The sequence below is a fragment of the Aplysia californica genome, unplaced genomic scaffold (assembly GCF_000002075.1).
Source record: "Aplysia californica isolate F4 #8 unplaced genomic scaffold, AplCal3.0 scaffold00207, whole genome shotgun sequence".
NCBI lineage: Eukaryota > Metazoa > Mollusca > Gastropoda > Aplysiida > Aplysiidae > Aplysia > Aplysia californica.
Window position 1 is genome coordinate 202,284 of NW_004797477.1, and position 20,146 is coordinate 222,429.

A 20,146-nucleotide genomic window follows, 5' to 3' on the forward strand; every position below is an offset into this window, starting at 1 on the left:
TAATAATAATAATAATAATAATAATAATAATAATAATAATAATAATAAATAATAAATTACACTTTTATTGGTCCCAGAAGGGCACTTCGGTTTGCAATGGCAAACATACATATACATACATAAATACAAGACTATAAATACGTATATATATACATAGATCTAAATACATTCATAAATACACAATATTATACAAATACAGAACAGTTTACAACCATGGCACTGTCGGTCGCCACTGTGAGGCGCCCTGCATTTTGAACTTGGGTTGTCATGTCCTGCTCAAGGAGGACACACCCAAGTAACCGCCCACCTAAACCCCATGTCACCGACACTTGCTTGACATTACTTGAGTCTAAACTTACTACTTACTTAGCCACTGGAGCCCCAAATGGGAACAGGAAAGTTCTTCTTTATTTCGTTTTCGTAAGAGTTTTGCGGCATTTGCAGCACAATAAGGACATATAAGTGCCGAAAGATTAGAGATGTTACAAGAGAGTAACAACCATAAAATAAAAGACAAGGAGGAAAGATAAGGCCGATAGATGTTTGATAGGTAAGAAGGAGCAAACAGATTAGAGATGCTACAAGGGAGTAACAAACACAAAAAAGAGGCAGGATTGAGGAGAGATAAGGACGACAGATGTTTGGGAGGAAAGAAGGAGCAAACCACACCAGAGCATGAAAAAATCAACGGTGGTTTATAATTATTTAAAGGGTGCACGGTTATAATGTTATTAAGGAGTCTGAAGTCACAGTATTTTAATGTTCAGTTCTTCATTAGTTTCGTTTAGATCTAATCTTGGGAAAGTCCGTCTTCTAAGACGCCATTGTAAACAAGCGGGGCTTCCGTTCACATGCAGTGCGCACTGTTCCACAATGGCTTGACGATCGATTTTTGTTGAGTCCGTTCATCGAAGAGGCTGACACCGGAGTCCATCACTCTGCCCCCAACCCTCCAGCCTCGTGTGAGCCACCCCCGCTTTCTGTGACTATGAGGACTCACCAAGACCAAGGCTCTCCCTCCACATGGCACAATCCGGTCGGAGATGGCCGCGACAATCAGCGGGAGACAGAGTCCTCAAAGCCTTATACGGGGTGCCCACTACGGCTGGGATCGGCCAATAGAGCCGATCGCCCGACTCGATCGCCTCAAAAACAAACGTGTTTGTTTTCAGTTTCATGCGATCGAATCGGGCGATCGAGTCGAGCGATCGGCCCGATCCAGCCGTAGTGGGCACCCCGTATAACAATCTTGAAAGAGGTGTAATAAAAATCTACACAATTCTACAGACGCAAGAGACAACAACCTTGTGGCGGACATTACTACACGTCATCGGTGCCTGGACCTTTGTTGTTTTAGTAAGTAAGAGCTTTACAGCACTTGCAACACAACAAGATCATATAAGTGCCGTCGAAGATTAGAGCTGTTACAAGAGAGTAACAAACACAAAGAAAGGAAGAAAGATAAGGACGATAGATGTTTAGTTAGTTTTAGTAGAAGTTTTACGGCACTCGTAACTGCATAATGTCATATGAGCGCCAGAAGATTAGAGGTGTTACAAGAGAGTAACAAACATAAAAAGAAGGAGGGGAGATAAGGAAGATATATGTTTGATAGAAAGAAGAAGCAAACCACACCAGAGCACCCGCCAACCACCCACCGATAGATGTTTGATAGGACAGAAGGAGCAGACCACACCAGAGCACCCGCTAACCACCCACTGGTGCCTGGACCTCTCTGTCCATTACCCACAGAGCCTGTTCACAATTTCTGACAGCTGACAACGCCCACAAGGCCTGTCCACAATTTCTTGACAACTGACAACACCCACAAAGCCTGTCCACAATTTCTGACAACTGAGACAACAATTTCTGACAGCTGACAACGCCCACAAGGCCTGTCCACAATTTCTTGACAACTGACAACACCCACAAAGCCTGTCCACAATTTCTGACAACTGAGACAACAATTTCTGACAACTGACAACGCCCACAAGGCCTGTCCTCAATTTATGACGGCTGACAACACCCACAAGGCCTGTCCACAATTTATGACGGCTGACAACACCCACAAGGCCTGTCCACAATTTTGGCCAACTGACACGACCATTTCTGCCAACTGACACGACAACTTTTGACAACTGACACGACAATTTCTGCCAACTGACAACACCCACAAGGCCTATCCCACAATTTCGGACAACGGACTGACAACGCACGCCTTGTCATGAAATGATCCTCCCGTACAGAAAGATCCGGGGTAGCGTGTATTGAACAACTCTCTGGTCTATTGGGAGGGATTGATCTGTATCCATGAAATTATCGATTTGCGCAAAACAAATAAACTGGGTCTATAAAAGAGATAGCTAGTAGTAAAGAAGGAGTTCCCTCGTGTCAATAGACAGACAGTAGTAGGGATCTACGAGCTGCGAGTCGGACGACATGCACAGAAAGCCCCGTCAATGGCAACAGGACAATAGTGGAATAGTTTCCACCATGTATAGCAGGCCTGGTCGAACAAATCGCAGACAATAGTATAAATAATATTATAATGATCACGTTTGTGTTTTCAGACATGATGTGTATGAGATGCAAGTGTGTGTGTGTGTGTGTGTGTGTGTGTGTGTGTGTGTGTGTGTGTGTGTGTGTGAGTGTGTGTGAGTGTGTGTGTGTGTGTGTGTGTGTGTGTGTGTGTGTGTGTGTGTGTGTGTGTGTGTGTGTTTGTGTTTCCAAATGTAGGCCTATGTATGTGTGTGTGCGCACGTGTGTGTGTGTGAGAGTGAGTGTGTATGTGTGAATGTATGTGTGTGTGTACGTGCGTCTCTCTCTCTCACTCTCTCTCTCTCTCTCTCTCTCTCTCTCTCTCTCTCTCTCTCTCTCTCTCTCTCTCTCTCTCTCTCTCTCTCTCTCTCTCTCTCTCTCTCTCTCTCTTTCCATGTTTCTGTGTCAGTGTGCGTAACAGACAGACGGACCGACCGACCGACCGACCGACCGACAGTCAGACAGACAGACAGACAGACAGACAGACAGACAGACAGACAGACAGTTGCTATTGTTATTCTTAAAGGGAAAACTGTTGAGTGGTTAAATGTGGAAAAGTGTTATTCCATATATCATTATTATTGCGATCATTATATTATCATCGTGAAATATCATTATGATTATTATGATTATGACAATACAATAAAATAGTAATCCATAAAGTATTGTCAGCAGGATTTTCTGTTCTAGTCGCCTAAGTACCCGCTCCATGAGTCGGCTGGTGCATTACAAAAGTACCCGCTCCGTGAGCCAGCTGGTGTATTACAAAGTACCCGCTCCGTGAGTCAGCTGGTGTATTACAAAGTTGTTTTTTGATATCCACTCCGTGTGTCGGCTGGTGTATTACAAAGTTTTGTTTTTATATCCACTCCGTGAGTCGGCTGGTGTATTACAATACAAAGTATCCACTCCGTGAGTCGGCTGGTACATTACAAAGTACCCGCTCCGTGAGTCGGCTGGTGTGTTACAAAGTTTTTTTTATATCCACTCCGTGAGTCAGCTGGTGTGTTACAAAGTATCCGCTCCGTGAGTCGGGCTCCACGAGTCACACGACAACTCTGTCCAAAAGAGACCTGGATGAGTAAGTGTGTATTATTCCCTTACAAACCCATGCTTCTCCTCAGGTGGCGAGTCAGACTAAAGACTGTATCCACAGGCATGGGAAGAAGGTACTGTCGTCTACTCATCATGTTCCTGACATTGCTCTATCAGCCTTTCATTTGTTTTGGCCTCTAAAAACAGCGACGAGCAGGAACGAGGATCGTGGAAAAGGATGATTTCATGGCGTCCATCGGAATTGGCAATATACTTTCGAAAAGAAATTTTTCGAGGAGAGGATATTACGTTATCATGATTAGCTGCTGGAAAAAATGCACCCGTCTTTATAAAGACTATGTCATAACAATAGCTAAATGATGTTACTATACACCATAATTATAAAATGTTCAAGATTATTTTCAGATCCATTCAAAATCATTTATTAAGACGCCACTTTGGAACAGTTTTCCTGCAATTATTTTTTAGTTACACGGACTCGTGATTTGTCGTTAGTAATGCTTGTGCCAACATTTTAAAGAATCAAGTGAACATAATAATAATATATATATTAGTAAAAGCTTTGTTACACTTTTAAAAACATGTGAAACTTGCAACAGTGCCTTCAGCAAAAAATCATACACAATAAAACAGCCCACTAGTGATGCACACTGGCAGTGTTACTAAATCACAAGACACACAAAATGTTTACAGCATGGAGTTCGTCAAATGTCATGGGCCAGTTCAAAATCTCACTCAGACCTATATATTTCCTAAGTTTGTAATGCATTTTTGCCTTAGAAGCATCAATCAAGAAAAAAACAACTTTATGGCACCGATAGTTCTGTCTTTCATTTTTAAAATGTGTATAATTTTACTCCATATTTTGACCAGATTGTAAAGTACAATTGTTAACAGAGATAATGAATCTGCGGAGTAAAAACTACTCACAAAGTATTGAACAAAAAAACAAAAAACAAATCACCAGTTTAATAGAAAATTTTTTTAAAATCTTCCCCGGTTAACCCATCAAGCCCCACCCACCTTCTCCTTCCATTTTCAATACAACTATGACCAAAAACATTTCGGAAGATAAAAATTACCATTTAGATAAATACACCAAATACTTTCAATCAAACAAGTTTGCAACTCTGGATTCTTTCACAAGAAAAAAAAAACCAACAAGATAAATCAACATACTACAAGGAGGCTTCTGATTTGTGTCCCAACTCCAACATGTTTTTTGAAAATTTACTCCTTAAAGGCATATTTTGGGAAATGTAGTTTGTTTTCAGGTTCTATATTTATACTCAGATAGTAAAATGTCCATAATCCTAAAAAGTCACAAACTGTTATTTTCTACACTTTAGTGCACTGAAAGAACATACCTTACTTCTCTTTACAGATTTTCGACGGACTTTAGCCTGCAACTCCAAACAATTTTTGACTGTAGTCACCAAAATTTTGATTGTCTCTTTTATTCAAGGTGCAACTTTAAAGATATGAACAGAATAACAATAACACAACACTGGCTACAGCCAAGGAATCCACAGTCTCCTGATAACCTTTTACAGAATTTTCAAAATAATTCTTGAATATCTTGGCTGCTACCATAACAAATTAACACTGATAGAGAATACCCACCAAAAATCAGATAAAAATGTAAGGTGATCCTAACAGAAAAAAGGCACTATAAAACTTAAGAAAGATAGTAAAATGAAAACCAAGCTGCATTTATTATATCATATTGTTTTATTATCATACTCAACATCAAAACTTTCTCATTGCATAAATCCATCATACTTACACAAAAGTTTCAATCGTTGTAATATGTTTCCATATGATGAACAGATCTGTAGGCTACTATTGGCGGTAGGCCTACATTCTGCACTTGCCCCTCTTACACACCGCATTAATCTTTGAACCCCACAGCTGCAAGAGCCAGATGGCAAAATGTAATATGTGTCACGACATGGTGGAATCAGGCGCTCGTCAATTTTTGTGCATGAGGAGTTATTACCTGGTATCATCTTAAAGCTTCTTGTGTGTTTATCTTGCTTTGGATGAAAAAAAAATACCCATCTATCTTGAGCAGAAGTGAAGATATTTGTGATTGAAAGAGGTAAGTTCACTTGGCTTTACGGGGGAAAAAAAGTGAGAACAGGGCTGCCAAAGATTGGTAATTTCAATAGCTAAAGAGTCCTTGAAATCTGAAAAATTGCATACTTTGAGCTTTTAATCAAGGTTTTTCAATTAAATAATAATTCAAATGAAAACGTGTTTTTATTTGGACATTAAAGAGTTGAACAAACAAACAAAAATTTGATTAAAATTGCGAAACTAGTGGGAAAATGCCTGTTTCTTCAATTTTGTTATTTTGACCAGCGCCTGATTCTACCACAATGCCTCACATATATTTATTGCTTTTCTTCACTAAACACCTTGAAATCTGTCCATGACTTGGGTATAAATAGAGAATGAGTATAATTATGCAATTACGTGGGTTAGAATTAATTACAAGCAGGAGTAGGGCTACTATATTTTGCATGGCATTTCAAAGAAAGCAATACATTTGAGAGAGGGGAGAAAAATGATCTGTAAACAGCGAACAAAAATAAATTTTTACCTGTGTCACAGAGTCGACCTGCAGCTCAAATGGCTGACCATTGTAGCCAAATCTGATGTGATCACCAGGAGCCAGTCGCACAGCTGCATTCTGAACACGCACGTCGTTGACATACGTTCCCTGAGCAGTGTTCAAGTCTTGAATGACAAAACAGTCATCATGCTCGCTGTATTCTATTACACAATGTTGATAGTCCACACCAGGAAGCTGTTCAAGACACAGAAAAAGAAATATTCTTAAAATCACATTATTCAAAATTATATATATATAGATCTATGTGCAAATTTATTCCAGAACTTCTTCCCACTCACTAAATATCCATATGATGAGAGAGACAAACTACAAGAATAGATAATTCTTGAAAGTTGTTCTGCCATGACTAGGCATGTGTTTGTCTATGTGTGTGTGTGTGTGTTTGTCTATGTGTGTGTGTGTGTTTGTGTGTGTGTGTGTGTGTTTGTGTGTGTGTGTGTGTGTGAGTGTGTGTTTGTATATATGTGTTTGCATGCGAGACAGTGTGAGAATAGGTGAGCCTTCGTATTTGTGTATCATGTGAGTAGAAGATATTTATTAAAAGACCAGGTGAATGTGCAGCATATATGCCATGCTAAAGTCACATCAAATTACAGGTTAAGAAAAAAAAAGATGAATACACCCAATAGAGAAACTTAACTTTACAAAATTCTGGAGAATCTGTATAATATATAGATCTATATATAATGTGACATGACTGCAATGCACAATCTGATACTGACATCTGAAGTTGCAGATGGATTGGGCAGACAAGAAATTATCTAAATGAGTGAGTTTTACTCTGGAAAAGAACTCTTAAAGCATATACTGAAATAGACACATAATTCAAAGTGATTCTTAACACTAATAACATCACTCTATACCTCTTACATTGAGCAAAAGGAAGGACTGACCAAAGCATCATAGAAAAGCAACAAGCTGGATTCCAATGGCATGTGTTAATATATTAATCAGAATAAGGCTTATAATGCGTCAATTACAAAACATTCATGCTGCAATTCAAGATGATTACATCATATTCTTAGCGGAAACTTTAAACGTAAACCAGAGAACAATTTGCATCGCAGTTCTGAAAGGTAGGAATGTGTAAGTAGGCCTACGATCATAAACGCCATACTCACTTGAATGGTGAAATCACAATTTTCTCTCCCAACTGTGGTGACTTTTGGGAGAAGTGGAAACAGCGTCCCATCGGCACCCTTCAGATACGATTTCACCATATTGCACAGTAGCTTAAAAACAATATAGTTATCTCGGATTGATCAGTCAAGCGAAAATTTTTATGATGGGATTAACCCCTGCGGTACCCCAAATAATCTCTCGTGGGACAATTGCTAAAAAAGATCACTTTCGCGATGTAAAACTAAGCGGCGTCTCTGCTAGATTCACCGGTGATTTGCATAGGTTTCACTAATGCATATAAAACGTCCAGGAAAACACAAGACCACACCCAAAGCATCATAAACAATCGTAAAATAGCACGCTCAGAATGTCCATAGGCACCATGTTTCGATCGTGCTGGTAGTCCAGTTCGATCAACTCCCTTTCATCACTAGTCATAACAACCAAACACAATTACTCTCGAAACCTAGAAACAAAACTTCGTTTTTAAATTTTGAAATACATTTTAAGACAAATCTATTTCATTCTTCATATAATTCATCCTTATGTTCAGTTTATTTACTGTTGTTTACAATCAACAATAATTACTTTTAGGGGGATGGTAGATTTTTTTCTCTCATTTGTGATAAAATTAGTTAGAGAGTATTCTCAACTCAAGTCAACAGCTGCCCTCTAAAAACTTGTGTTGACATATTAGAGCACAATCTTTGATGAATGCAATGCTATTTTTTTTAGTAATCACCGATTTGTTTATAATAAGTCAAATTTAACCATTTTTATTGATATTTAAATATATTTATAATTTATTATTTTTCTTACGCAGCATCCTCTCAACTTTGAACTGTTGCGCTCTTTTTCATCATAGTTTTTAATATATTTGCTTTAATCATGGCAGACACCGCCTACGAAAGAGTATTGTGTGTTAAAAATGAAGTTCTTGTGTATAAAATACCCCCTCGACCGTCAAATAGAGGATACAGGTAATTTATTGATCTTAACAATCATTAAAATATCTCATGTTACATTAATTATCTTCTCTTTATGGTTATTTTGTTTAAAGTGCATGAACTGAGCTGCCTCTCTGTCTTTGTAAAAAAATGATGAAGTGAAGTGTCGAATGTTCAAGTTCAGTTCAAAATGCGTCAACTGAAACTCACAGCCTCTTGATAGATCTCTAGATATTTAGATCTAATCTAGGTTTTAGTCTAGATTTTTAGATCTAGAATAGATCTCTAGATCAAGATATGCATAACCAGATAACACACAACAATAGATCTAGATTTAAGTTCTAGAATCTACTCCGACAGAGTGGTGGGTGCAAGTCCCTCAGCCCTCTTCTAGTCTCTAGCCTAGACTAAAAGGTGCTTTTTCGGTAGTTCCCACCCCCCTTATTTGAGCCTGACCTACATCTAGATCTAGATCTAGATCTATATGATGTTTGATTCGCGGTGAGCTAAGATATCAAACCTAACAACTGCAAAACATTAAATTATGCCCCCCTGAAACCCCCCTTCCTATTTTTTATTAGGTCAGGGGGGCAATGCCCCCCTGAAACCCCCTACTCTTGTGGCCCAAACCCGTGAATAAAATTGCGGGGTGGGATCTACCGAAAAAGCGCCAACTAAAAGACCAACTTTACGCGCAACGATAAATTGACTTTGTCATTGTTACAATGATTGTACAAAAACTGGACAATCTATTGATCATGAGACAAATCGTCAGATGCAACCACAAAATTGTACAAAAATTGGACGATGGCTTGGGCTTGGAGACTCGGTCGAGAAATCAAGCTCTGCTTGATATTTTCCATGCGATCATGGTCAGATTTGGGGGAGATGCTCTTTGAACTAGATCTAAATCTAGGATCACTTTAAACGGTGCACAGGATTAAACTTACATCTAGAATCTAGGGCTCAAAATATTTTTAATAATTATTGCAGATAAATAGGCCTACTGATTTCATATTCGGAATGAGCGTCTCAAAATAAGCAAAGTTGCCCTCAGAAACTTGAATTGATGCGTTATTAATAATATTAAATTTTAGCAAAAATGTATTTATATAAATATTTAGACTTTGTCAATTGTGAAGTTGTGTATCAAGGTCACCCGGTAAGTTGCACATCTGCAATCAAGTCAAAGAATAAGTATCTCCCTGATCGTAAGAAAACTGGAGGATAGATCGGAACGTCTTAAAACAGACTACACAGCTTGATAAAACGGACAGTTCTCGCACGACGAATCTGACACAATTTGTCGTCTTGCGTGTATCAGGTGCTTAAGGTTCAGTGCAATACAATAAATGTCGATTCACCAGTTGCTCCCATCACATGGAAAATATTCGTGTTTTATATTTGAAGTTTGAAGTTGAAGTAGATCTAATCTAATCAGTTATAAATCTTTGCACCATGTGACTGTTGTTGCAGAGCTGATGAGTGGAAGTTGGATGCCCCTGACTGGACAGGGAGATTGCGCATTGTCTCTCTGGAGAAGGAGTTATTCTTGAAGTTGGAGGATAAGAACAGTGGTGAGTGATGAGCTTCTTATTTCCTTTGTTTTCTTCCATCTTTTCTTTAATTTTTGTTGCAGAATGCTTGATGGGAGTCTGTGCAGTGTAATTAGTGAATAGAAATCAGCGAATAACACGAAGTTTATTCCTTCTTTGGAAGTTGTGTTCTAACTACTGAAACAAACTTCACGGCACTCATTGTCATTTGTTGGCTAGTCTTTAAAACTGCACAAAAGGCTTCAAATCTGCAACAGGCTTATTGAATTTTAAAAAATAATTCATAACATAATTATATAAGCCATAATAAGCAGTGTATTATTTCTTTAAAGAGTGACCTTTGCCAGCTATTGATAATAGACTCGGTACAGTATAATTTGTAAAAGTGAAAGTCACCTTTGGGTCTGGTGTGGATTGTAAAAGAACAAAAGTGTTTCTCGCATTCGTGAGCATAGGAACAGTCTTTGCTCAGGCAGCATATATTATGTTGAAAATATACAATATGTTTCTTTTGTTTATTTATATGTCATCATGTGCCTGTTATATCTTACTGTTCATCTTAGGTGAGCTGTTCGCACAGTGTCCGGTGGACGCATACCCGGGGATCGCGGTAGAGCCAGTGATGGATTCCAGTCGTTACTTTGTGATCAGAATCAAAGACGGCAGTGGTAAGTTCACATGTAACACCAATGCTAATTCTACAACACTGGCTCCCGGTGAAAGCACGAATTAAGTACAATATAATTGTTCTTTGTTTTAAGTGCGTCCACAACATTGCACAATCATATCTTTGTGACATGGTCATCAAATATTTTAATACCATCTCGGCCTTTAAGTTCGGCGAAAAAAAGACTTGTAAGACCCGTCCGAAGCAAAAGTCAGAGACTCGGAGGGAGAGCTTTTTCACACCCCGCCTCCTCTCTGTGGAAGGCTTTACCAGCTCATCAACCGGGAGTCTACCACTTTAACAAAAAAATTCAATTGAGCACTTCAAACGCTATGCTCACTCAGTATTTATTATGATCTCTCAGTATCATTTATTGCTGTTCTGTTCTATAACAATTTATGACTGTGTGATGTCGTCAATGTGTACAAGGGTTGTCTGGGTAAGTAGTGTGGGATTGTCTTTACTCAAGGATGTACTGGAGAGAGTGAGAAAGAGAGGGAGGGAGAGAGAGACAGACGGAGTGAGAGAGAGAGAGAGAGAAAGAAAGAGGATTAATATCCAGAAGCTGTGCGCTGCATTAAGTTCTTTGTATTATTGTACAGGGCATTGAGCCCTTATTTGTGTGGAAATGCGCTATATAAATACAATTTATTATTGTTATTTATTATTCTCTCGTAGTCTGTAATTGTTTGTTAGGGGGAACTGCTGCTTTTTCTTTCCTCGTCCTTACTATCATCATTTTGCCTCTACTTCTTTTGTATGTTTGTCACACTCTTGTAAAAGTGCTATTTCCGCGGTGCCCTGACTGTCGAAGCAGACTTTGTGCTGTTGAAGCTAGAGAGGTGAGCAAAGTAAGCCATGGACTTCCCATTTGGACTTCTCTGTTGACGTCCACCCCTTGGCGCTCTTGTGGCAAATGCAGTTGCAAGCCCTAAAACTTTACCAGAACAAGCAAATCGGGCTGAGATCCTTCCATATACCGTGACTGCACCCTTTATAGTGTTTTGTCATTTTACCTGTCTAGTAGCACAACGATGTACATTCCACAGGACGGAGCGCATTTATAGGAATTGGCTTCCACGACAGATCAGATTCCTTTGACCTCAACGTCGCCATCCAAGACCATTTCAAGTAAGTATGTCCCTGAGATGACGAGTGACTCCATACTTTTGTGTGTTTGTGGTTGGCGGATGTTCTGGTGTGGTTTGCTCCTAATTACGTGTATTACCTGTCCTTTGCAACGTCATTGCACACCGGACAGGTCCATAAGTGCTCAGTTCCCCCCAGCACCAAAGCCTGCAAGGTATCCATACTGATTGTTCCGGTGGCTGTCTGATTATGGCAACGTCTTTCCTTTCCAGATAATCGTTCCTTTCTTCCTTCTCCCCTCTCTATCCCCATTTCTCGCTTCCTAATGATTGCATGGTGTTCTGCTGTCTCCCTGTTTTCTTCATCCCGCTAGTTTTTCTCCACGGTCTTCAACACTAATTTCCTATCAAACATCTATCGTCCTGATCTCTCCTTTTTTTGTGTTTGTTACTCTCTAGTAACACCTCTAATCTTGAGCACTTATGTCCCTATTCTGTTGCAAGTGCCGTTAAACTCTTACAGAAAAAACGCTCTTTTGTGTGATATTAGTTCAAAGATAATCAAGGTTTTTTTTTTTTCTTTTTTGAAGTGTTAAAAAAGTTAGGTGGGTACTCCAAGTGTTGCTCCATATAAAAATGAGGCACATATTTCCCTAGCTATCAAGCCAAGCCCTGCAAGTGGGTGGACCCAACTTTCGTGTTGCAGCTTTATTTCCTAAGTGTTCATCACTTTGTGAGTGCAAGGGCACAGGTTGGAGGAAATGTGAGGTTTTGCCCTACGTCCTGAAGCAGCTGAATGCAACAAGCCTCTAGCCTTTTCATGCTATTTCCCATAGATTGTTTGACATGTTTGTCCCCTTCTTTGTGATCTTGAGGCTAGTAGAGAGGTGAGCAGAATGGGCCGAGTTCCCTGTATGGACTTCTCTGTTGACATCCACCCCTTGGGGCTCATATGACCTTATGCAGTTGCGAGCGCTGTAAAAATTCTACTAAAACTAAAAACAACGTCTTGAAGCAGCTGGCTGCGACAAACCTCTCGCCATTTCATGCTGTTTCCCATAGACTGTTTGAAATGTTTCTGGCCATGTGGTTTCCCATATGTGTCATGGCGTGCTGGAATCAGGCACTCGTCAATTTTTGGGCATACACAGAGTTATTAATACCATCTTAAAGCTTTGGGGGGTTTTTTTGGTTTTATATTTGGCGAAAAAAGTACCTCTCTATCTTGAATTGAAGTCGAGATATTTGCGATTGAAGGTGGTAGGGCCTGGGGTCAGAGGTAAAACTATAGAAAAAAATGTCCGCCTAAGTTTGGTGACTTCCAGACTTGGGAGCCCTTGGAAACTGGAAATTTATGTTTTTTGTGCCTTTAATGAACATTTTTTGGTAACATTTACTCAGAAATGTGTGTTTAGAGGACATAAAAGATGTTGAGCCAAAAATATAAAATTAAAAAAAAATTACCTAACACTCAGAAGAATGCCGTTTTATTTGATTTCATTATTTTGACGAGCGCCTGATTTCGCCACGCTGCCTCACATAGATTCTTTAAAATGTTTCCTTTCAGGTGGCTGAAACAAGAGGCAGAAGAAGCCAGCAATGCCAAGTCTTTGGAAGCAGCGCCAAAGTTAGATCTGGGGTTCAAAGAAGGGCAGACAATCAGACTGAACCTCGGGGTATGTGTCACAATGACCTAATGTGAGACATGTTGACAAAATGAGTTACTTCTCACAATCCACAAATGGAGATATTGGCCAAAAATTGACACTTGGGTCAAATTTGTAAAATTTCTATTGATGCCATATTCTTTATGTATAACATGCCTTTTATTATTCCATACTTAATAATTTAATACCTATAAATGGTAAAAACTTCTCCTATAAGCGTGATTTAATATCGATTTCCGTAGGGCTCAAATCCGAGAAGTATCTCATTTTGTCAGCACACTTCACATATTATTGTTACTGCTCTCTTTACAATTGACCTGTGACGCCCAAGTGAGTCCGATTTTCTTGTATCATCCCTCTGCGGGGCGTCCGCTCCATGCTTGAAATCAGTGACCTCGTGTCCTAGTTGGATCACTACAGCCTTTTTTACCCCCCCTAGGTAGTTGCGAGTGCCGTAAAGCCTAACAAAAACTAAAAAACTAAAAATAGGTTTGTGGATGGCGCCACGACTGGTAGGTCCTACTTGTTTTCCTTCCCTCTGTTGTTTTAACATGTTTATCATAATCTCTTTGCTCCAACTGTTTCAGACAAAGAAAGGCGATGCAAGGCCGCGCAACAAACCAGCAGCCAAATCTGGGGGTGCGCTGGGCTTCCTGCCCCCTCCCCCCGGTGGAGTGAGGATACCCCCGCCCTCAGGCGCCTCCTCGGCCTCCTCCTCCTCCTCCTCCTCCTCGTCGCCACAGCCTGCCGCTAGTCACATGATCGCTCCCCCGGCCTCGAGCACATTCCAGACAGTAAGTGCACGAGCCGCAATATCAGCTTTTGAGATCAAGTGCTTTTTTTTTTAGATTGGATATTTTATGCTATTGATGCCTCACATAAACACAAACTATTTGATTGACGCCTAATGTGACACAAACTTTTTGATTGACATCTCACTTGAATGAACACAAACTGTTTGATTGACATCTCACTTGATGAAGACAAACTATGGGATTGACGTCTCACTTGATGAAGACAAACTATTTGATTGACATCTCACTTGAATGAACACAAACTATTTGATTGACATCTCACTTGAATGAACACAAACTATTTGATTGACATCTCACTTGAATGAACACAAAGTATTTGATTGACATCTCACTTGAATGAACACAAACTATTTGATTGACATCTCACTTGATGAAGACAAACTATTTGATTGACATCTCACTTGGTGAAGACAAACTATTTGATTGACATCTCACTTGAATGAACACAGACTATTTGATTGACATCTCACTTGATGAAGACAAACTATTTGATTGACATCTCACCTGAATGAACACAGACTATTTGATTGACATCTCACTTGAATGAAGACAAACTATTTGATTGACATCTCACGTGAATGAACACAAACTATTTGCCTACTGTGGTGAAGGTCACAAGTGAAATGATAAGAAGGTTTCACAGATCAGTGTTTGAACTTGTTTCCTCTGCGTACATCAGTGAAAAACCTAGCAGTTGTAGGAAGTTTCTGGGATTGGGCATTTTGGAATGTGAGAGCCTTATCACATACAGGCTACTCCTGAACGAATTACTCTAGATTTGATTGTGCTTGTTGTAACGGGTGATCCTCTATGGGTTTTGAAATAGCTGGCTCCTTCTTACCTCTATCAAACGTCTATCATCCAGACCTCTCCTCCTGCTTTTTTGTGTTTGTTTCTCCCTTGTAACACCTCTAATCTTCGGCTCTTATTTGACCTCATAGTATTGCAAGTGCCCTAAAACTCTTATGAGTGGGTGGTTGGCGGGTGCTCTGGTGTGGTTTGCGTCTTCTTTCCTATCAAACATCTATAGTCCTTATCTCTCCTCCTTCATTTTTGTGTTTGTTACTCTCTTGTAACACCTCTAATCTTTGGCACTTATATGACCTCATTGTGTTGCAAGTGCCATAAAACCTCTACTAAAACTTTTTTTTAAACTTACGAAAAAAAAAGGAAATCGTTGGCAGGCCTGGCATGTGATGATTGCTTGAGCACCTTGTCTGTTGCTCCCGTCATCTATTTACTGTAATGTCTTTCCCCCCCCCTGTAGCAGCAACAAGGACAGAGCGGCGTGGACTTACTGCTGGACCTGGGATCCTCTGCCCCACCCAGCGAGCCCCTCAAGCCCACAGCCCAGAACCCTCCAGACCTGTGGGGAGACTTCACGGGTGCCACTGGGTGAGCTACAGCTTTCTTATTTGTCTTATTTTAAAAAAATATTTTAGTACAACTGTCTCTGCTTAAATGCAGTGCTTGGGAGGGCTCTTTAGCGTGTGTGTATACAGAGCATGCGTTTACATAAACCTTTGCAAAGGGAGGAAGGGACGCTGTCATTTCAATTCCTTGATATTCTAGTGACCTCCCTTGGGGGTGGGAGTCACTTTGGCTGATTATGTGACAACACGTGACTGTTCTGTGAAGGATTCCCCGGCTGCGGTTAAGAATACAAACGCGTTGAATGGGAGGGGAGTGGGCAAAAAGACAGACTCAGCGTAATGATAATCGCTATAAAATGTCCTGAATAGATAACCTTAGAGGAAACTATTGGTAATAGTCATAGAGACGATGGCCCAGCCATGTGGCTTTCCAAGCGACCACACCTGACCGTAAATTCATGAACGACATCAGAATCATAGATATCTATATTCAGAGAAACATTTCTCTTGTGATTCGTTGAACAAGTACGTTGTAAGTTCTTTAAGCGCAGCTGATAAGGCTTAGGCCTACTTGACTATAGAGGCCTAGCTAGTGTTTTACAGCATTCACGCATGTTACACATCACAAGCCTAGGTCTAACTAAACATTACATGCCGTCACCCAAACACCAGTCAGAAACCTTCTCTCAAAGATGCATTTCCAGCCATACCAAATATCTAGTTTTCTAGGCTTGTCTTATGCAAGCGGTGTAGGCTGCTGCGAAAATGTCCCCTTGTCAAGCTTTACCTGTCGGTGTGTTTCGAGGATCTAAGCGTGCGCTCAGAAGAAGTGGCGTGTGTTTGTACGTCTTGATTATATAGTAAAAAAAAACCTGTCAAATGACGAAAGTGTGCATTTGAGCGGAGCATGCTTTTGTATGGCGTGCGTTTAGGCGGAGACTACTGTAAGGTTTAACGGGGCTAGCAACTACTTAAGGTCATATGAGCACCAAGGGGTGGATAATGATAGTAATAATGTAGATCATTTCTATAGCGCCCACTTCCGTGTGAACACGGCGCTTTATATAACTGCATGTATGAACAACATTCACTCACGCACACAAACACACACACACACACTCACCCACTCATGCATACATAACTCCCATACACAGATGCTGAAGGGAAAATACTGAAGTCTTCGCCTAAACGCACGCCATACAAAAGCACGCTCCGCTCAAACACACGTTTTCATCATCTGACGGATTCTTTACTATATAATTTAGATGTACAAGTGCACGGCCACTCCCTCTAAACGCAAACTCCGATCCGCGAAACACGCCGACAAATAAGTTTGGCAAGGGGAAATTATAACTACAACCTGCACAGCTTGCAGAAGACAAGCCTAGACAACCGGATATTTGATGAGAGTGTCCCTCATGCTGAACAAAGAGAGTGATGGACAGCGTTTTCACACCCTACTTTCCACTGCCCCATATATCTCGGTCTAGGGCTGGTCAGTTAAATGTTGGGAGGGGGGGGGGATTGGGGGACTGAACTGTGTTTTGATGGGTCACTGGAAATGCATCTTTGAGAAAAGGGTTCTGACTGGTGTTTGGGTGACTGCATGTAATGTATAGTTAGACCTAGGCCTGATTCGCAACACGCGTGAATACCGTAAAACACTAGATAGGCCTCAATAGGGTTTATGACTAGCCAAGTAAGCCTAATCAGTTGCGTTCAAAGAACTTATTTTCTTGTAATGTACTTGTTCAATGAATCACAAAAGAAATGTTTCTCTGAATATAGAGATATCTATGATTCTGATGTCGTATGAATTTACAGTCGGGGGTGGTCGTTTGGAAAGCCACGTGGCTGGAACATTGTCTCTATGACTATGACGATCTCCAACAGCTTCCTCTTAGGCTATCTGTTCCCGAGGTTTATAGTGCATATTAATTACATTGAGTGTGCGCGCCCCCTCCCCCATTCAACGCCTTTGCATTCTTAACTGCATTTGGGGAATCCTTCACAAAACAGTCATGTGTCATCACATTATCGGCCCAAAGTGACCCCCACCCCAAAGGGAGGTCACTAGAATATCAAGGCAATGACATGACTGCGTTCCTTCCTCCCTTTGCAAAGGTTCATGTTAAATCACGCTCCGTGTAAACACACGCTAAGGAGCCCCCCGAGCAGCGTGCATTTAGGCGGTGACTACTGTTATATGAACTGTCAAGATTAAATTTGCAAATAATAAATATAATGAAATGAATTTCTTCAGTTAGTTGGAGAGATGGAGAGATCTTTTACTGCAGGTCTACTTTAAATAGCTTCAATTATTTATTCATCGGACGCAGAAAATCAATGTGTGTTGAGGGGAGTTAACATGGCCAGTGCCCATCATCTTGACCGGCCACGTTGGTGCAGTCTGTTGTTGGTTTTTTTTTTTGGTTTTGAAGAGTTGGCAGTTATGGGACAGTATGGTGCTGGCTGTGTGTAGAAATAAAGTCTTAACTCGGACACATCTTGTTTCCCTCGACAGATCTCAAGCGTCGTCTTCCAACAACAGTGGGGGTGACTGGGTGCAGTTTTGATGCTGCTGAGCTCTATTATATCTATTCATCTTTTGTTGTCTTGTTTCCTCACTCTTAGTGCAATTTACTGTAGAGTCAGCCCATCTGTTCTCGGCATGCTCGTCATGTTTTCCCAATATTTCAACTCGTGTGTGTGTGGGAGTGACAGTGCCAGGGGTAACCTTTACTTATGCTGTGTTTGATTTTGACCCTCCTAAAAATGTGGGGACGTGTATGTTGTGTATGATCCTCTTTTAAAATGTCCTGTTCCCGATTCTTCGGAAGTCTTAATTAATTAAGGGAACGTGAGAGAGTGCAATGTGATTTTTATCCAAGCGCAAACTTTTTGATTTGGTGTATAGTGAATCGAGTGCATTGATTGGTTGTTGTAATTTTAGACAGATTAGTGACGGGTTATTTTTCCGTTTGAATCAGTCCTCTGTTTGTCTCATAGCATGATTTATCCGCCGTTGGTTGGCTAGGCCAGTCACGGTTTCTCCAGAGCCCCTTTAGCCAGCAACGTTTTGGGGTGATAGCTACAGGAGATGATATGTTGTGTTTTCTCTACCCTGTACTTTGTTCTAACTTAAAATCATAGATCTAGTCTTAGTGAGTGCATGGCTGTCTATTTCCTCTCTGTGGGATTCCAACTTGTGTGTGTGTGTGGGGAGGGGTCTGCCATCCTGCGCCAACCAGTGTGTGTGTCTGTGTGTGTGCCATCCTGCTCCAACCACTGTGTGTGGGGTTTGACTTGTAAGTGATTATATGACTCCAGTCTCCCATCTGTCAATCCTACACTTCCCCTCTCTCATCTTCCCCTCTCTCATCTGTCAATCATAGACTTCACCTCCCTCATGTACTCCCCTCTAGACAAGGCTTCAGTTCTACTTATTGCATTCATCGGCCACTGGAGAAAATGGTCAGTCTGGACATGTGGGACGTGGGGTTGGGGAGGTGGGGAGAGGGGGGGGGGGACTGGTCTTTGGTTGAGGTGTGAGCGGTTGTGTGGAAATGTTTATAACCTTCTTACCTGGCCTAACTAATTGTTTGCAGGCACCAAAGTAGTCTAGGTGTCTCAGGGGTCAGATACACTTTGTTGTGTAGCCACGCGATGAACCGAGACCAAACTGGGTTTGTTGCTTTTTTTACCTTGGTTACGTCCCTTTATCGTAAACAGTGGCCAGGTTATGGTTGGTTTTGTGTTGTGCCGTTTTTTTTAGTTTGGAAACTCTTTATCACTGAAACTACAGCATACACACACACGTCAGCTCTTTATCACTGAAACTACAGCATACACACACACGTCAGCTCTTTATCACTGAAACTACAGCATACACACACACGTCAGATTCTCATAAGTACAGTTTGTGCCATATGTGAGGCAGCATGGTGAAATCAGGTGCTCGTCGAAATAATGAAAGCAAAGAAAAAGGCATTTTTCGACCGCTTTGGCAAATTTATAATATTTAAAAAATGTTTTGCTCAACACGTTTTAATATCCATAATTTAAAGAAATATATTTCCATATATGATTTTTACTGGAAAAACGTTGATTAAAGCCGTAAAATATGTAATATTTCATTTTTCAAGGACTCTGAAGCTATTGAAGTTACCAAACTTTGGCAGCCATTTTCTAGTTAAATTTACCTCTGAAACGAGGTGACTCCTCCTTCCATTGCCAATATCCCAACTTGCATCCAAGATAAATGGAAATTTTTTTCAGCGAAAACAAGACAAATGAACAAGATTTAAGATGATAGCAATAACTCCACACGCCCAAAAATTGACGAGTGCCTGATTCCACCGTATCGCGACAAAAATATGCTGAATGAATTCATCATAAGAAAGTTGGAGAGTTCTTGTAGGTATCAGAAAGTCGGTGTATGCTCACATACAGTATTTTATCAACATCCCAGAGAATGTCAATACAGACGAGGACAGTGGTGACAGAATGATGCTTGTGGGCATTGGGGGGCGGGGGGGGGGGGGGCGCAGGGAGCTACTTTAGTTGCAACGTTAATGGCAAAAGGTTTTGTACCAGGAAAGAATTGTGTATACATGGGTATATTATATATATAATATATGTGGGTATGTGTGTGTACGTCTGTTTAAAAAAAGTGTGCA

General features: G+C 40.6%; 2 protein-coding genes across 2 annotated transcripts in view; one reads left to right on the forward strand and one right to left on the reverse strand.

Annotated features, from left to right (window-relative positions):
- LOC101852179 (forkhead-associated domain-containing protein 1) overlaps positions 1 to 7,781 on the reverse strand; it is a gene marked incomplete in the record, with an annotated part of 52,489 nt that extends 44,708 nt beyond the window's left edge. The window contains 2 exon segments of the mRNA XM_013083047.2: positions 6,200 to 6,406; positions 7,354 to 7,781. Coding sequence (XP_012938501.1) covers positions 6,200 to 6,406; positions 7,354 to 7,452 — 306 coding nt within the window.
- Positions 7,782 to 8,224: 443 nt separating this feature from the next.
- Positions 8,225 to 18,690, forward strand: LOC101849846 (adaptin ear-binding coat-associated protein 1). Its single transcript, XM_005099251.3, has 8 exons — positions 8,225 to 8,334; positions 9,778 to 9,878; positions 10,421 to 10,525; positions 11,574 to 11,655; positions 13,180 to 13,288; positions 13,867 to 14,073; positions 15,362 to 15,489; positions 17,992 to 18,690. Exons 1-8 carry the CDS (start codon positions 8,243 to 8,245, stop codon positions 18,041 to 18,043), a joined length of 876 nt encoding a protein of 291 aa, XP_005099308.1. The 5' UTR covers positions 8,225 to 8,242; the 3' UTR covers positions 18,044 to 18,690.
- The last annotated feature ends 1,456 nt before the right edge of the window (positions 18,691 to 20,146 follow it).

Excerpts from the sequence above, each read along its gene's own strand:
- LOC101849846 (XM_005099251.3), top strand. The coding sequence starts at position 8,243 with ATGGCAGACACCGCCTACGAAAGAGTATTGTGTGTTAAAAATGAAGTT. Across the intron at positions 8,335-9,777 it reads CCGTCAAATAGAGGATACAG|AGCTGATGAGTGGAAGTTGG; the intron begins GTAATTTATTGA and ends CTGTTGTTGCAG. Across the intron at positions 11,656-13,179 it reads GCCATCCAAGACCATTTCAA|GTGGCTGAAACAAGAGGCAG; the intron begins GTAAGTATGTCC and ends GTTTCCTTTCAG.